Source organism: Lepidothrix coronata, unplaced genomic scaffold (assembly GCF_001604755.1).
Source record: "Lepidothrix coronata isolate B3197 unplaced genomic scaffold, Lepidothrix_coronata-1.0 Scaffold156, whole genome shotgun sequence".
Classification (NCBI taxonomy): domain Eukaryota; kingdom Metazoa; phylum Chordata; class Aves; order Passeriformes; family Pipridae; genus Lepidothrix; species Lepidothrix coronata.
Window position 1 is genome coordinate 595,167 of NW_016690336.1, and position 18,592 is coordinate 613,758.

Here is an 18,592-nt window from a genome sequence, read left to right on the forward strand (position 1 = left end):
CCTGCTGCTCCAGCCCCTTCCCAGCTCCGTTCCCTTCCCTGCACACGCTCCAGCCCCTCCATGTCTCTCCTGTCTGAGGGTCCCAGAAGTGCCCCCAGGGCTGGAGGTGCCTCAGCAGTGCCAGCACAGGGGGACAATCCCTGCCCTGGGGCTGGGACACACCAGGGCTGGCACAGACCAGGGGCCATTGGCCTTCTTGGCACCCCTGGGCTCATGTTCAGCCACTCCAACTCCTTTTCCAGCTTTCCAGCCACTCTTCCCAAGCCTGGAGCTGCAGGGGATGTTGTGACCCCCATGTAGGACCCGGCCTTGTTGTCCCTCACACCACTGGATGGATCCAGCCCATCCAGATCCCTCTGCAGAGCCTTCCTGCCCTCCAGCAGATCCACATCCCACCCAACCTGGTGTCATCCACAAACTTACTGAAGGTGTCCTCAATCCCCTCATCCAGATCACCAGTAGAGATATTATTGATATAAAGATATTAAACAGGACTGGGCCCAACACTGAGCCAATTCCAACACCCCAAAGCAGGGAGCACCAGCAGAGTTCACACCTTTGCCATCAACTACATCACAAATCACACAACAATTTTTCTTTTGTTTTCCCCTCTCCTAAAGAACTGTTTGGTATCTCAAAGGCAGAAAAAGCAAGAATTGATAAACATTGCATGCTCATTTTTAAGAGCTGAGCCATCAGTTTAAAAGATTAACTTGAGCCACCGTTTCCTACCGTGTGGGCACCAGTTCTAACACCAAACCCCAAAGTGTCCCACGAACAGCAAACACAGGAGATCCTTGAAAGCACACGGGGCTCTACAACCAAAGGCAATCATTAAACTCACCCACGGGACCTTTCACAACACCCCCTTGGACAGCAGGGAGCCAACGGGGACGGGTGGGCAGAGTTCAGACAAAACACGTGAGGTAAACTCACAAAAAATGAGCCCAACCCAGCAGAGTTTGCTGCTGCTTTGGAACCCGAATGAATTATGATATTCTAATTAGTCATGCTTTGGTTCCACAATGATCAATAATAACCCCTGCACGGAGGAAAAGCCAGGCTGAGGCATTTGTTGGAGTTTAGGCCGAGCTGTTTGACCTTCCCTGTGATCCCAACTGCTCCAGACTGACCCAAAGCAGCCTTTTTCCCAGGGCTCTCCGTCCTCTTCCCTCCGGAGACGGAATTATTTCTACATGAGCAGCCCTGTGACTTGTCAACATGCACAGGCTGCTCTGCCAGACCAGCCTGGAGACTCCCAGGCCTCCTCCAGCCACTCATTGGCTGCAGAGAACTTCGTATCCTGCCCTTCCCAGTCACATTCCCACAATTCCCCGACACTGGGGCATTGGCAAGAGGAGGATTTTATGGAAGTCTCAGGGCAGCGAAGCATTAAGCACAAATTATGTGCTAGTGCAAAACCTTTGCAGGGTGACTGACAATGTCATTTCAGAATTCTATTTAAAATAATCACCTTCTGCCCCAAAACCAAAATGAAAAATCATTTATGTAAATAAATATAGGGAGAAAAAGGGGTAATTTCCAAACATGCCTTACTGAAATTTTACACAAGAACTTGAACATCGCTTTTGCAGTTGCCAAAAATACACCAAAATACAACTTCCCACCTGAGGCTTTATTTAAATTTTCTGGATCGCTGAAAGCCAAAATGGTTGAAAATAATGTTTCAATCTTATCAGCACGTAAACTTTTTATCACACCAACAGTGACTACACGGAACTGTTGGGTCCCTCACACAAAACTGGGAGAATTTCCAGCGGAAAGCTGGAAATATAAAACCTTGGGGTTCAAAAAAATCCCCCCAACATCACAACTTTGTAAGGAATGACAAAAACCTGACTTCCTGCAGGTTAATTTTACATACAGAAGAACATCTGAGACGCCTTGTGAGGCTCCCAAAAAGTCAGGATTCCTCAAACAGTGGGTTTGGGAGGAATTTCAGCTCGGAATGGGAAGCAAGAGGGGAGAACCCCCAGCCTGGCTCTGCTGTCAGCAGCTCACCAGGAAAAGCCAGAGCACAAACACATTATTTTGCTTTAATCGATTCCATTCCAGGCTGCTGTTTTATATTAAGAGTGTTACAACCTTTATATAACTTTTCACACAGTTAAATTTTAACATAAAGGTGGTTTTTTCCCCGTTTGGGAGAACGCCGGTGATAATTAAGAAACCAAATATCAGGATCTGCTCCCAGTGAGCAGAGAGCAAGGTGTGACAAACAAACAACAATAATAATAATAATAATAATAATAAAGTATTTCTAAAACCATTTAACAGGTGTTTAAAGGCAAGGACAAAGTGTCCTGCAATTATTGACTGGCGGTTTCTAATCTGGGTTGTCCAGGGAGAGATGCAGAGGCTCGTGGAACGACTGGTGCCCGGAGTGAATCATCAAAACTCCCCGGATTAAACCTCGGGATTTGTTCCACCTCAGAAATTACCTTCAGTAATTGAAAGAATGGTTTGGGTTTAGCACCCCGGGGAAGGAGCACCACCCACTCGTGGGCTGATCACAAAGAGCTGCAGGCCAAGAGCATTTGCTGAACTTGAGGAGAAATACCAAGCAGAGCCCCTAAAAACAACCCCAAACCTCTCTTAACAGGTGATTAAAAGGGAACCACCTGATCCCAGGGGGATGGTGTCACCCAGGAGATGCTCCCACCAGTGCTTGCAACTATAATATCATTTTCCCTCCTTCCCCTCCCTGCCTTTCTCCTTTGTCTTCCCAAAGTCATCCCACTGACAAACCACCACCGTTCAAAGCCCAATTACAGCTTCTGGGTCTGGGGTGGGGTTTTTTTTTCCCCGTGGTAAAAACTTCATCTTAGCAGGTTTTTTTTGTGTAAATCCCCGGGAGCAGTTGCTGCCTCAGCCCCCTTCTGTCACTTCACCCGCCCTGCTGTGCCAGGGTGGGGGTGGGAGATCTGCACCCTGATGACGTCATCAGTGACGTCAGCACAGCACATCTGTGCACCCAGGTCAGGAATGGAAACACTGAATCAGGTTCCAGGGGCGGCTTCTCACCTTCTCCCTTTCTTTCGCAGCATCATGGAATGGGTTGGGTCGGAAGGGACATTAAAGACCATCTCATTCCACCCCCTGCCATGGGCAGGGACACCTTCCACTAGACCAGGTTGCTCCAACCTGGCCTTGGACACTTCCAGGGATCCAGGGACAGCCACAGCTTCTCTGCCCAACCTGCTCAGGGCCTCCCCACCCTCCCAGACAGCAATTCCTTCCCAATATCCCACCTAACCCTGCCCTCTGGCACTGGGAAGTCATTCCCTGTGTCCTGTCCCTCCATGCCTTGTCCCCAGTCCCTCTCCAGCTCTCCTGGAGCCCCTTCAGACCCTGCCAGGGGCTCTCAGCTCTCCCTGGAGCCTTCTCTTCTCCAGGGGAACCCCCCCAGCTCTCCCAGCCTGGCTCCAGAGCAGAGGGGCTCCAGCCCTGGCAGCAGCTCCGGGGCCTCCTCTGGACTCTCTCCAGCAGCTCCACGTCCTTGTGCTGTTGTTCCCAGGGCTGGAGCAGCATTCCAGGGGGGTCTCAGCTGAGACAGGGGCAGAGGGGCAGAATCCCCTCCCTTGTCCCTGTTTTAACCCTTCTCCACCCATTTAACACCTCAGGAACTGCTCCCTTTCCATACCTACAACATGAGGAGGCACCTGATTAATTCTCTATCAATAGAAATGAGAGAATAAAAGAGAAACCCCCCCAGTTTCCCTGGCTCCCACAGCAAAGGTGAAAAGCCCTTCACAGGTCATTTACTGCAGTCCAGCTTCGGGTGGTGCCACTGAATCCAAGAGGCTTCCAAAGCCCAGCCAGGATTTATTTATCCCTTACAGGTGCTTTCATCCCAAATGATGCTTGAAAAACATCCCCCCCACACATATATACTGTGTTTAAAACAGCATCGCTCACACATGGCAAATCTAACTGGCAATTCCTGTCTCTGCCACTCTTCCCTTCAGAAATGTGCTTTTAAATCCCTGTTTGCTCTCAAGGTCACACTGATGGGCCTGTAGATATCAGATCATCTTCCCCTCAACTTCTTTTTTTTTTTTTAATCACTATTTTACAGTCCAAAGACTCAACTAATGCCACTTTCTATGACCAGCTCCTCACCTTCTTCACCCTGCTTTTAAAACTGCTCTTAAAAGATTATGAGCACACCTGCCCAAGGGCAAAATTTGATTACAATTAGATGAAAGAAAGATTTTAAAAGTGAATTAAGGGTAGAGAGGACATAATAAAACTTCGGGGAAATCTAATCAAAGCATTAAGATTAAAAGAGCCACAATGAAAAAGGCAGAAAATCTGATTTGAATCAGCGAACGTGAATCCTGCCAGCACAAATAATCAGGACAACGCACAACACGGACTATTTTAGGGGGAACACATTCCAAATGTTATGACTGGGACTCCTCCAGACTCCCTCGGTGCAAATAAGTAACATGATACGTATCCATGTGTCCCATGTCCTGGCTTCCAGCTCTGCAGCTTCACAGTCAGCTTGGGAAAAGGATCCCCCATCCTGCAAAACCTTCAGGTGGAAAACAGCCTTCCAAGAGCACATTCAGATACCCAGGGAAGGCCCTGATCCCAGAAGTCTGGTGGCACCTCGACCTCAGTCTGTAGGGGTTGGGAATCAACTCCCCATCAAAGCTGTTGATAAATCAATCCTGGAATTCTGTCCTGTGTTAATTCTTTCTGAGAGGGAAGTGCTATCCCCCTTAGGAACTGAAACTTCAGGGAAAACACAGGGAAGGAGCCAAGGAACACATCAGGACTGGGAAAAAGAAAACAAAACACCAAAACCCAAAAAAAAAACGCCACCCCAAATTAGACCAAGTGATGCACAGCCACCTCCCTTCCCTGTTTTCACTGCTGGTGCAATTTGCTGCCCTTAGTTTGCTGTGGATATCCCTGGAAAGCAAGGACAGCAGGGAGGATTGCTGAGCTGCCTTTGGCTTCACCTGCACACAGAATCATGGAATATCCTGGGTGGGAAGGGACCCACCAGGATCACACAGTCCAACCCTTGGCCCTGCCCAGACACCCCAACAATCCCACCCTGTCCCTCAGAGCGTTGTCCAAACCCTCCTGGAGCTCTGGCAGCCTTGGGGCTGTGCCCACTGCCCTGGGGAGCCTGGGCAGTGCCCAACCAGCCTCTGGGGGAAGAATCTTTCCCTAAAATCCACCCTGACCCTGCCCTGGCACAGCTCCAGCCATCCCCTGGCTCCTGTCCCTGCTCACCCAGAGCTGCCCCTCGGGAGGAATCTGCAGATCCCCGTGAGGTTCGACCTCAGTCTCCTCTTCCCTCCTGCAGGGATATTCCTGAAGGTGACCTGGGATGAGGCTGCAGGTGGCACATCCCCATCACCTGCCTTCAGTCCCCTAAAACTCTCAGTGCCTGTTTAACAGGGACGTGCCCCGTGCACTCCATGGACAGGGAGAGGGTTCCTCAAAAGGCAGTTCACAACATCTGATTTCCATATCTACACCCCAGGCAGGGTTTCATTTCCAAACCCCACACCTGAAAAGCCTGGGTTTGGTTCACTCTGCATGTCAGTGAACATCTCAAACAGTATCAGCACCAGCAAATGTGCCTCTGAGATATTTTACTGCCTGATCAGCAAGACCTTTGCTACCGAGATCAGGATGAGATGATACATAACACACTCCAAATTACACATATCAGAGTTACCTTGGACAGCTGTTTCACAATGCTGACCTGTCCTCTTTCCTCCTCAGCTCCAGCACTTCAACAGGATATTATACATTAAGGAAGATCAAGTGACCTGCACAATAATTATCTTAACTCCACACCTCGGTAGCTGTAGAGCTTTACCCACACCACAAGTGTTTTACACTCACTGGGTGCAGAAGTTGCTGCCCAAAGAAAAACAACCCAAAAGGAAAATTTAGAAACTACCACTCCTACTGTTTTCACTCCTTGCAGAAGTTCCAGCAACACACAACTTATCAGGGCCAGATTTTCCCAGAGCTTGTTTTTAAAAGACCTAATAATGAACATGAACAACCAAGAGAAAGGGCTGATAAAAAGACTCTGAGCTACTCTAAGGCATAAAAGAAGAACCTCTGTTGAAAATGCCAGACAGGGGAGAGAGAGAGAGAGAGAAATGTGTGGGTATATATTTAACCCCATTAAATTATAGCTATCTGGGTGGGTTTTCTTATTTAGTTGGAGCTTCAAGGGAAAGCATCTTGTGCCAAATCCCAGCCCTGACCTGCTGTTAATCCTTAACCCCTCCACAGCCCAGATTCCCAAAGGGCTTCCAAAGCTCCCCATGCCACAGCACCTCTTGCTGCTCTGATCTGTTAAGTTTGGAGAACTTAAAAACCCTCCAACTCAAAATGGTTTTTTTTTTCTTCTCCAGGTATGACAGAGTTACCCCAGAGATCACCCAGAGCGGTTCATCTCCTCCAGGGCAGCGACTCTCACCCACCTACTCTTAAATTTTTGGTGTGAATTTGCTGCTTGTGGTCACAAAATCCTTATGTCACAAGATACTAATGAAAAAATTCCAGTTGTGTTCTATAGAATCCTGGAAATCTCCCTAAATCTGAACAGAAGGGTTTCCTGCAGTGAATGGCAGAAGTTCACTCGTTATTTACTACGGAAAAGCAAGAGAGCCTTGATACCCAGAGAAAGTCCAGGAAGGGCTCAGGCTGCTGCAAGTTCATAATTTTTGCAAATTAATAGCTTTCAATCAATAGGAAATGCATGAAAAATTCAAGTGTGAACAGAAATCAATGGACACACATGCACACAGGTGTCTCCCAGAGAATTTCTTCTTCAAATCCACAGGTAAGAGGAAGGAATCCTGTAGAGGTCACCTGGAGAAGAGAAGGCTCCAGGGAGAGCTGAGAGCCCCTTGCAGGGCCTAAAGGGGCTCCAGGAGAGCTGGAGAGGGACTGGGGACAAGGGGGAATGGTTTCAAACTGAAAGAGGGCAGGGTTAGATGGGATATTGGGAAGGAATTCCTGGCTGTGAGGGTGGTGAGGCCCTGGCACAGGTTGCCCAGAGAAGCTGTGGCTGCTCCTGGATCCCTGGAAGTGTCCAAGGCCAGGCTGGAACAACCTGAGCTAGTGGAAGGTGTCCCTGCCCATGGCAGGGGGTGGGACTGGATGGCCTTTAAGTTCCCTTCCAACCCAAACCATTCCCTGATTCCGTGAACGAGCTGCCTGCAGTTACAGCAACCTACGAAATAAGGGGAAAGATTTCCCTTCATCTTCCCTGGGAGAACCTCCAGCCCACCCTCAGTTCCTGACCTCACCAGCCCTGATGGTCCAAGCTGTCTCACCAAGGGTCACTCCTCCAGGAAGGAGCCCAGGCACACAATCCACAGGGAAAGCCACCGTCCCACTGCCTTGAGAGGCTGGAAAACCAGTGGGATTCAGAGGGTGGGAACACGGCATGGGATGTCCCATCTCATCCACAGCCTCATCCACACACATCTTGTTTTGAAAAACAAGCAGAGCTCAGGCCCAGAAGCTGCTCTGATGCCTCCCCCAGCTTTGATCTGATAACACCATTTTCACATTTATTTTTTTTTTGTCCTTTAATTCCACGTGACGAATTCCCCTCAGCGCTGAACAGGGAAATTAAGATCACATTTAAAGCCCATCACTTTTAACACACAATATCCCTTTTTCATCAGCCTCAGTGAAGATGATTTAGGCATATTTATAGTAACATTAACCACATTTCTTCTGTAGGGCAGTATTATTCTCAGAATAGACAACTGAATCCCAGTTGCCATGCAAAAGTGCCATGAAAATATGCTTCCAGACCTCCAAATTCCTATTTAAATTGCACCATCATCAGAACAGCTTTAAAACATATAAATAATTTGTCCTAATTGCATAGATAGGGAAAGTAAGGGGACTGGATGATGAACTGTGCTTCTGTTTGATTCCTGAAGTCTGTGGTCATTTATTCCCAAGGGAATATAAAGTCACAGGCTACAAAGTCACTTCAGCTTTTCCAACTGGGATCACACATTCCTGTTTCCCCCAGAAATCCAAATCCTTCATATTCAAACAGCAGACCTGCATGGAAACTGTTACTGTGGAATTCTGCTGGTGCTGACAACGTTTTCCTGCTGTCCCAGAAATCCTCCACGGCTCAGGTACCGAGGGAAGCTGGAAATGAGCCAGGAATTACTATTTTAACACGTTTTAACTGAGGTGGTTTTTTTTTTGGGCTGCTCACCACATAAATCCAGATAAAACAAGCTAATAAATTACCAGTGACATCCACCAGGAAATAAAAAATCCCAGCAACGTGAGAATGGATGTTTCAGAGGGAACGTGCAGAGGCGGGAAGGTGAGTTCTGGGGTTGACTTTGAGCCACAGCAACACCTCCCCAGAATGATTCACCCTCCAAAAGTTGAACCAGGGCATTTTTAAACCCCCATGACCAGTCCCTAAAATGAAAACCAGGGACTTTCAAAGTGGCTGAAACCTGTGCACGTGTGAGAAAGACACGGAGTGCCCCGGATTTCCAGAGCTGCTGGTCCGTGTTCCGGCGGAATAAATCAATCCCTGAAACTAAAAAGCACCAACACACTGTCAAAGCAAACAGGCAGCAACTATAAATAAATGCAGATGGAAAGACAAGAGTGAATCTTGCACAACAATAAATGTCAAGTTTTTCCGCAAAAAAATAAAAACTGACCCCACAACTCCCGAGCTCCACGGGGAAAAAATGAGTATTACAGAGCCACCAGTGACCTCAGAACGCATTATTTTCCACTATATTGCTGGGAATTCAATACTTTGCTTCCAGCAAACCAGCAACTTCGATGTCTGCTCACAATTTGGACGGAGCAGAATATTTTTTTTTGGCAGCACAGAAGTCCTTGATGGGAAATAAGTCCGGAATTTTCCCTGATTTTTCTTTCCTGTAGCGCTGCCCTGCCCAGTCAGCACTTCAGTCCCACACCACTCTGCATCCTTGCAAAGGCTGGAAATCTTCTTGGCATCGTTTTTGCTGATTCCACACAAGATCAAAGTGTGTCACACCGGAGATCCAAGCTCTGAAATCCCTATAAAATTCCCGGGACACTCCGCTCTGCGTTAATGGGGATTGGCCACGGAAATGAATCCTTAACCAGGCAGGTGCACAGGAAACGTGCTGCAAAAAAAAAACCTTCACAAAGCCGCCTTGGAAAGTTTATTTTGGAGGAACTCAAACATGCCGTGGAGCGTAACAAGCCGTGAAATCCACCCACTGTGCCCAGGGTGAACCCGGAGCGTGGATTTTCCCGGGATAAGGCAATTTCCATGCAAAATATCCGGCAGCAGTGCCACGACAGCAACACGTGGAGCACCACACAAACCGTGGAAGGAAGGGGATAACGACACAAGCACAAAGAAAACGGGGGAAAGCACACAACTAATCCACTGGAGGAGTCATTTTATTCCGTAGGAATGACTGGAAAACCAGCAGGGATGGAACTGCCACGGCTTTAATCACAGAGCAGCTGCAGCCACAGCTCTTCTTCCCCTTCACAACGGAATAATATTAAACCCAACCTCAATTTTCTAAATGGAAGACGCAGTTCTCACCTTCTGCTTTTGAAGTTTATAAAAAGGGAGCTGACAAAAAATGCTAATTCATGTGTGCCAAGCTTCTTATCCTTCCAGGAGACGAGCACCACCTTGGAGACGGATATTAAATTTTCATGCAACACAAACACTGACTAATAAAGAAAAGTCTTCCAGAGGGTGTTTTCCTAACGCAGCTTTCCTCGGTTTGGTTTCCTTTCAGCCCAAAGAAACCAGCAAAGAATAAAACAAGGGCTCTGAAAAAAAAAAATAAAAATCAGGGAGTAGAGGAGGGGGAAGACGAATAATGGAAAATCTGGGATTTTTCACAGCTGTATTTGCACGTCCTGCAGGAGTTTCTGTGCAAAGATGAGCAGGGCTGGCTCATGGGAGAGGATATTATGGATAATTTCCAGCCCAAAGAGGATGTGTAACACTCTGCACCTACAAGAAGCAACAACCCCTGTTTAAATTTCGTGACATGCACCGAGCGCGGCCCAGGTTGTTGTGTACAGCAAGGCTTTACTCCTGCAGGCATGGCAGGGGAAAAAAAGGGATTTGACACGTTGGAAAACCCTTGGTTGGAATGCCCAGACCACCAACTCTGTCCCCAAAACCAGCTTAATGCCACTTCTGCTTTTTCAGGGAACTGCAAATTCTGAGGCCGGTGATGCCGCAGGAAACTCAAATACCAAACGAAGCCATTCCAGGACTAGGAATGTTTTCCAGATGCTGGGGTGTCCAGAAGTACTTCCCAGATCAGATTTGGAGATCAGCTGCCCTTCTTTAGCAGGAATATCGCTCAGCTCATCAGGAAAACATTGAAATTGTTATTGCTTCTGCGAGATGCACTGAGGCGATTTTCAGCCCAAAACAATGAGTCCATTTCCCTTAAATTATCCTCCAATTTTCCCCACTATTTGAAAGTCCCAAATTCTGAACTCCCAAATTTATCAGATGGCCACGGGGAGCCTGTTCTGTGAGCAGTTAAAGGGCTCTTCCCAATCCTGATGGTGTCACAATCACCACAGAGCCCTTCCATTCTCAGAATCCCAAGGATTCCAAGTCCCACAAGCCCAAACCGTGCCCGGAATTCTTCTGCAAGCAGCACACCCCCCAAAAACCCCGGCAGCAAACCTGCCCCTCCACCAAATAAATATTCATTTGAAGGCAGGGGAGGGAAGGGCATTAAGTGACAGTCTCAAGTGGATCTGAGGGAACTCCAGGAGGGATCAGCCCCAAACAAAGCAGGGGAACAAAAGCAGGAAGCACAAAGCAAACATCGTTATTGCTCCGGCGTTTTCGGGCGCCTCAGCGAGTTATTTCATTCAAAGCCCTGCACAAAAGCAAATTATCAGCTCTGTTCTCTGCCGTAAAATTGATTATCACATTTTCCAGCCCCCGCTTCCAAGTGGCTGCAGCGGTTCCAGGGGCAGATGCGAGCACGTGGCCGTGCAAGAACAAAGTACTGGCATAAAACCCGCTGTGCTCCTTCCCAGGGTGAATTCCAGCCCCAAAACCACTTCACCTACACGATCACGTCACTCTCAACCCCATCTCCTGCCTTTTTTTTTGCTGTATCTTCTCCCTGGGCTTTAGAAGATGTGATTTAAGAGTTCCTACTCGCTGAGAATATCTTGAGTGCAGGGAAAAAAAAAACAAAAAAAGGGGAAGCTCTCCCGGATCGAGGAGCTAATTCCAAGTGCTGCACTTGGAACTTCGAATTGGGAAAAAAACAAAACAAAACAAAAAAAAATTTCTTCAAGGGAACTGTTTAAGAAAAGAGCACCCAAGGGTATCCTGAATTAACGCAATGAGACAACAGCTTGGTCAGCAGCAGCATTATCTCAATATATTGAGGATTTTCAGCATGGATTTCACAGACAGGAAGCTCAGGCTTTGCAACTTGATGGCTCACAAAAGCTGCAGAGGAAGAAGCCAGGCAGAGTCGAGTCCATCCCATGCATTCCGAATATTATTTAGCTTTCTCAGGACGTGATAAAAGCACTGCTGGTCCTATTATTTTGTTTGTTTTTAATTAAAAAAAAAAAAAAAAGCAAGTCTTTTTTGTGAAAACGGTGCTGGCCCCAGGAGTTTGTTGGTGTTTCAATAGAGGCTGTTCACGTTAAATGTCAATTGATGAAGATGGTAACGAACACCTGGTTGGACATGGGATTATTTTAGTAGTTTCCCAGAGAAGCTGTGGCTGCCCCTGGATCCCTGGAAGTGTCCAAGGCCAGGCTGGACAGGGCTTGGAGCAACCTGGGCTAGTGGAAGGTGTCCCTGCCCAGGGCAGGGGGTGGAACCAGGTGATCTTTAATGTCCCTTCCAATCCAAACCAGTCCATGACTCTATGGTTATTTTGGATCTATAATGAAAGCAGCAATTAGGAAATAATGGAAAGATGCAGAGCAGTGTCAGACAACTGCCAAGGAAGGTTATTCCCTGAGAGGTGTTCCCTGATATCCAGACATTTAACCAGACTTAGAGAAGTGAGGCAGGAACGTTGACGCTGCGGATCAGGAGGTGTTTGTAGGTCCCTGGAACTGGCAGAGCAATGTCATCCTCTACCTGCTCCATTCCAGGAGGTCCCAACACTCAGCATGAAGACAGGAGCAGGACAGGCCTTATTCCTGGTCAATAATTCCAACAACTCAAGCTCCAGCAGGGAATGTGTTGGATGCGTGTGAAGCAGAGGCGACGGGGAGGATCCAGCGGGAGCTGCTTTGTTTCACTGCTCTGGATTTTCCACTGCTGAATCCTTGGATAAAGCAGACTGAAAATAAGCAGGGAGCTTATTGCAAACATTAACAAAACCTCCCCAACTCAAATATTTATGTTGGTCCTTCAGTGCGAAGGAGAAAAGTGCGAAACATCTCAGATATTTCCAAAACATGGAATTATTTCACAGGTGAATTTCTCTTCTTAAAGCAGCCCTTGTAAAATATCAGACCATCCAATAAAGCCAGCAAAAGGAACAATAAACCAGTGAGAATTCAGATTAAATATTAGCCATGGGTTTCTCTCACAAGGAACAGACCATTTAAATAAATTCATGGAATAGTTTCTGTTGGAAGGGGCCTTTAAGATCACCCAGTTCATACCCCCTGCCATGGGCAGGGACACCTTCCACTATCCCAGATTGCTCCAAGTCCCAAAATATATAATATTTATATATTATTAACATGTATGGACAGACAGAAATATATACAATGAATACATAAAGATATCCACATCCACCTCCTAACAAAATTATAAACCACAGTTGGAAATAATGCCTCCAGGAACTAAATAAAAGCACAGAAATGCTCTTTTTTTTTCCCCCCCCAGTGTATTCATTAAAATTGATTATGTTTAAGTATTTCCTACTTGAATAGCTTATTCTCTTATTACCAGGGCACAATGTTTGAGTGAGCCCTTCCAGCAGCAGCATGGAAGAGAAAATCATTTTAAAGCACAATAATACCCTAATGAAAAGGGAGTAACAGAATGGGGATCAGGCACAAATGCTGCCCCCAAATCTAATTTGAGCACTTAAACTGATTTGATTCAAATCTCCAGCATCCTTGGATCTCCAGAGCAGTTCCCTGACTTTTCCCAAAGCTCTGAACTGCCTCAGGTGGCTTTTTAAAGACAATGGCTCTGGATAATAAGCTTTTCACCAAAAGCTGCCATTTATTTAACAATGGGAACTTGTCATAGTTCTTTTCCTGGGAACTGTGATAGTTCTTTTCCAGCTCCCAACTCTCTCAGGTCGAGATTTACCCAAATCTAGAGATAAAATTCCTCTTCCCCGTAATATTCCTTGGCCAAGGACACACCAACTCCTTCATAATGTTCCATCAGCAACACATAACTGCTCCCATTAAATTAATAAAAAGGGAGTTAAAGGATACACACTGATCTTTTTTTGCCTTCTCTGTCAGGCCGGTTGGTTAAGCCCTGCTTGAGTATTTTCCATCTCCCACCTCCAGAAAAGTAAGTGTTACCAGGAAAGGAGAACCAAGTGCCTCGACACACAAAATCCAGATTCCTGGAATCATCTGCCATTATTCAGCCAAAATAATATTTTCAGCTACAGTCAAGCATCAAACTGCCCATCCCTGAGCCTACAGGCACAATCCACAGTGACTGTTCCAGGAGTCAATCCTTATCCTGAATTCCTTAATCCAATCCTTTACCATCTCGGGACAATAAAGCCGTGTGAACCAGAGGTCATTTCTCACCCTGTGCTTTACCTCCCTTGGCAGATGAGGCAGCTGAGGGAGCTGGGGGGGCTCAGCCTGGAGAAAAGGAGGCTCAGGGGGGACCTTCTGGCTCTGCAACTCCCTGACAGGAGGGGGGAGCCGGGGGGGGGGGGGGGGGGGGGGGGGGGGGGGGGGTCGGGCTCTGCTCCCAGGGAACAAGGGACGGGAGGAGAGGGAACAGCCTCAAGCTGTGCCAGGGGAGGTTTAGGTTGGACAACAGGGAAAATTTCTTCCTGGAAAGGGGTGTCCAGCCCTGGCACAGCTGCCCAGGGCAGTGGTGGAGTCCCCATCCCTGGAGGGATTTAAAATCCCTGTGGATGTGGGATTTGGGGACACGGGTCAGTGGTGGAGAATGGTTGGACTGGATGACATTAGAGCGTTCCCAGCCTTAATTCCACATGTTGATCAGGCAGCAGGCTGACAGAATTCAGTTTAGGCAGGACTAGAGGCCGTCCCTGAGCTGCACACAGAGCCTGGAGGAGCCTGTTCTCTGAGCCTGCGGCACCTCTGTGATTGCACACCCAGCGCCGCCAACTGAACTCCGGAGTCTGGAGCTCCCACCCCTCCAAACGTTATCCCAGGATGCTGCTGCAGCTCTGGGACTGGGGGAATCTCTCATCCCTCCCAGCAGCAGCTCCTCTCCTGCCCAGATCCCACAGCCCAGCCCAGGAGGTTTGCACAGAAACAGAAAACACCAGAGCATCAGGCACGGGCCCTGTTTTCTACTTCAGCTTCTGTTACCGCCGAGATCTTTATCTCTGAACAGCTCAAGCCGCTGGTTCCACACCTCGAAAACGCTGAAGGTCACCTGAAGCCCTTCCCAAGTCAACCTTCTCCACCCCCAAGAGCACCACAGATGGCTGGTGTGTTATTTATACATCCAACCGCAGCCTAAATAAACAGATTTCCCAAGGAAAAAGGGAACTGGAATATGATCAGACTGCAACTCGTTGCTCCAACATTCACCCCTCGCTGCCAACCCGGAAGATGGGAGGAATTAACAGGTTAATGAGGCACAAGTCGTGTCTTTACAGCCCCAGTGTTCAATGTAAATAAAAAGCAGTGGAGGCAATAAATACAGTTATCACGTACGTCGAGATAAGACGGGGTGATTATCGTGCCAAATTTAATTACATCTCTCAGCCAACCAGATAAGCACGTGGAATATACCACCACACTTAGGAAATAATTTTCACCTGCCCCTTCCACTTCCCAGCTGTACCTCCAGCATCTCATGACACGTCAGGCCCTTTAAAGCCAAGCCCTCGACAGCCATAAACCAAAAAAAAAAAAAATAAATAAATAAAAAATAAAAATATACCTCCTGCAGGGCCGTTTCTGACAGGAGACAGAGCAAACTCGAGGCATGTGGAAGGTGGCACATGACTGCAAAGCTCTAAACGCTGCTAAAAGCACTTGCTTGGGGCTCAAAGTTTAAAAACATTACTGGGAACTTCAACTCCTTCATAAAGAAATAAACAGGCAAATAAACCACCTCGAGAGAAAGAGATTCATTGTATTTTTGAACCTATTCGTTCAAGCAAACTTTTAGGCTGGGATTCCACATGAGAAAGAAACAAGAAGCTTTATGAAAATGGGCAAGAGGATAAAAAATTGAGGTTGTATTATCAGTGGATACATAACAATTCTTTTTTTATGTGGCATCGTTCAGCAAAGGAGCCTCTGCTTTTACTTAAATCCAGTCCCCCTTAAATGACCAACATCCTAAAGCTCTCCAGGAAAGTAACAGGTAAGTGGCTATTTCATAAAACTCAACTAGAGAGAAATTCTTCTCATGAGAGTGGCAAAAAGACCTTAAAAAGGCAGCTTTGGACTTGCCTGGCCTGGAATCATTTTTATAAAAATCCCTTTTAAATTGGCTGCATCATACTCCCATCTACAGACCGTCAAAAAACCCCAAATAAATAATAAAAGTCTTTTTCCTCCATGAGTTCAGCTCACACAGACAGCTCCCCTTCTCCCAAATCCACAGGGAGCATCATCCAAGGGTGCTTGGTACTCTCAGCAGCTCCCTGAGAAAGCAATCACTGCCCAGGATAATCATCCTCTCCTCAATTCCTTCTTTTCCAGGAATCAGCCATGCCCAGGGAATTCACACACACACACACACACACACACAGTGCCTCTGTCACTGCCACAGCTGATGGATCCAAGGCAGGTAACCATCTTACACAAACCCTGCCCACAACACACAATCCAGGCTGCATTCCCAGCCTATTCCCAGGAAGATTTCCATTTTCTCGCCCTATGGGATAGACTTCGGACACACAACCCCACTGAGTGTCCCAACACCACCAGAACTGGCCCTGGCACTGCAGCAATGGACTTTCCAGCATCACACAGCCCAAAAGTCACCTCTGTGCTCTGCAGGCACCCCTCATTCCCACGGGCACTCCTCATTCCCACGGGCACATGGCCTGGACCAGTGTGGAACCCAGTGGGTTTCCCTCCTGCTTCCCAGCACCCTCCTTTAGCCTTTTTCCTCCAAACAAAACGCCCCTGCAGTGGTAGAACCCTCCCACCACCCTCTGTCCCACTCCACCCCTTGCCCAGCCTTGTCCCCCCACAAGCCCAGGAGCTTCCTTCCACCAGGCTGTCCCTCCCCAAGAGCCAGCAGCATTCCTGCTCCAAAAGCTGAGCCTCCCAAACTCCAGATACTCCCTTTAGGATGCTGCTTCTCCCCCCTGCACACACCTCTCCCGCACCTCACCTTTAACCAGCACCTGCTTATCTGCCAAGAGGAGCTTCTTTAACCCCCCCAAACCCTCCTGTTGGCCCCACCCAGCCCTAATAGTGACTCACAGCCCTTCTCCTCCAAACCTGATCCACATTAATCTCCACATTGGTCCTTCTTCTCTGTGTGCCCCAGCCCAGGAACTGGCCCCACATCCACACTGTCCTCCAGCCACAGCACCGGCTCCTCACTGTTCCCACCTCCATCCACGCCCATGCAACCACCCACCATCCTTAGCCCACCACTCAAACAGACCCAAAATGTCCCCCTGCCCACCCCCCCCCATTCTCCCTTTCTCTCCAGACCTACAACAACTTAAACCCAACATTTTCCAGGCTCAGCAATCCCTCACACCCAGACCCCACTGACCCAGCGTCCTACCCCCACATCCCTGCTCTTACACAGCTTCTGAGACTGACAACTGACCCTCAGTGACCCCCCCCCCGTCACCAACACCCAAAACAGGGTCCCCTCAGAGCTGCCTCTGTGGTACAAACACCCCGTACCCACCAACCAGGGCACCCGACACCCACATCCCATCGCTCCCAGACCTCCCCCACGCAGCCCCAACCACCCCAGGGACCCCCAGACCTGACCTTCCACCCTGTCACCCATCACACTCATGCTCTTGTCACCCTGTGTCCCCTCACAGCCACATCCCCCAGACCTCCCTCCCTGCACCCAAATCCCTGCTGTGCCCCCGCTCGGCTCCTGCCCAGCCCTTTGCACCCACATCCCCCTGGATCAGCCCCTCACACTCACCCCTGCACTGCCCTGAGGCTCAACCAGGGTCACCCCAGTGCCTGCTGTCCCCTCAACACGCTCCTACCCTGTCCCAACACCTGCACCTTTATTGTCACCTGGGCCAGCCTCTTATCTCTGTCACCTGGGTCTGTCCTTTGCCCTTGTTGTCACTTGGATCTGCCCCTTGCCCTCGTTGTCACCTGGATCTGCCCCTTGCCCTCGTTGTCACCTGGATCTGTCCTTTGCCCTCGTTGTCACCGGGATCTGCCCCTCACTTTTATTGACACGTCCATCTGCCTCTCACCTTCATCATCACCTGGACCTGCTCCTCACCTTTACTGTCACCTGGTCCTGCCCCTCACCTTTATTGTCACCTGGTCGTGCCCCTCACCCTTACTGTCACCTAGATCTGCCCTTCACCTTTACTCTCACCTGGTCGTGCCCCTCACCCTTACTCTCTCCTGGTCGTGCCCCTCACACCCACGACCCCACTGCCCCCACACTCACCCCTGGACCTCGTGTCACCTCCCACCTCTTTAGAGTCCCTAAACCCACTTCTCCCACCTATTTCCCCCAGGTGTCCTCCTGGGCAGCCTGACCTGGTGCCATGAGGCTGCTGCTGTCCCCTTGATTGCCCCCTGCCCTGTCCCTCACCCTCAGCCCCGGTGTGGCTCCTGCGCACTCCCCTCCATACCCCAAACCAGCCCCTCACTCTGGTACCCCAAACCAGGCTCTCACCCCAAGTCAGCCCCTCACCCTGATACCCCGAATCAATCTCTCACCCCCATATTCCAAACAAACCCTTCATCCCCATACCCCAAAGCAGCCCTTACCCCTGTACCCTTAACCAGCTCTCCCGTACCCCAAACCGAACTCTCACACCAAACCAGGCCCTTATCCCCGTACCCCAAACCAATCCCATACCCCAAACCAACCGTGACCCCAAACCAATCCTATACCCCAAACCAACCGTGACCCCAAACCAATCTCTTACCCCCAGATCCCAAACTAAACCCATACCCTAAACCAGTCCTGACCATAAACCAGTTCCAACCCCAAACCAACCCCATACCCCAAACCAACACAGCATCCCAAACCAGCCCCAGTCCCAAAACAATCCATCACCCCTGTATCCCAAACCAACCTCGCACCCCAAACCAACCTCGCACCCCAAACCAACCCCGCATCCCAAACCAACCCAGACCCCAAACCAACCCAGACCCCAAACCAACCCAGACCCCAAACCAACCC

At 48.8% G+C, this 18,592-nt stretch overlaps 2 protein-coding genes across 2 annotated transcripts in view; one reads left to right on the top strand and one right to left on the bottom strand.

Moving 5' to 3' along the window:
* Nucleotides 1–18,592, top strand: part of CUNH20orf194 (chromosome unknown C20orf194 homolog) — a 732,083-nt gene that overhangs the window by 580,057 nt on the left and 133,434 nt on the right. The gene's annotated exons all lie outside the window — the stretch shown is intronic.
* The window catches only part of ATRN (attractin), a 172,651-nt gene that overhangs the window by 146,039 nt on the left and 8,020 nt on the right, over nucleotides 1–18,592 (bottom strand). The window contains exon 2 of the mRNA XM_017828986.1: nucleotides 9,617–9,750. Coding sequence (XP_017684475.1) covers nucleotides 9,617–9,750 — 134 coding nt within the window. The remainder of the gene's footprint in view (nucleotides 1–9,616; nucleotides 9,751–18,592) is intronic.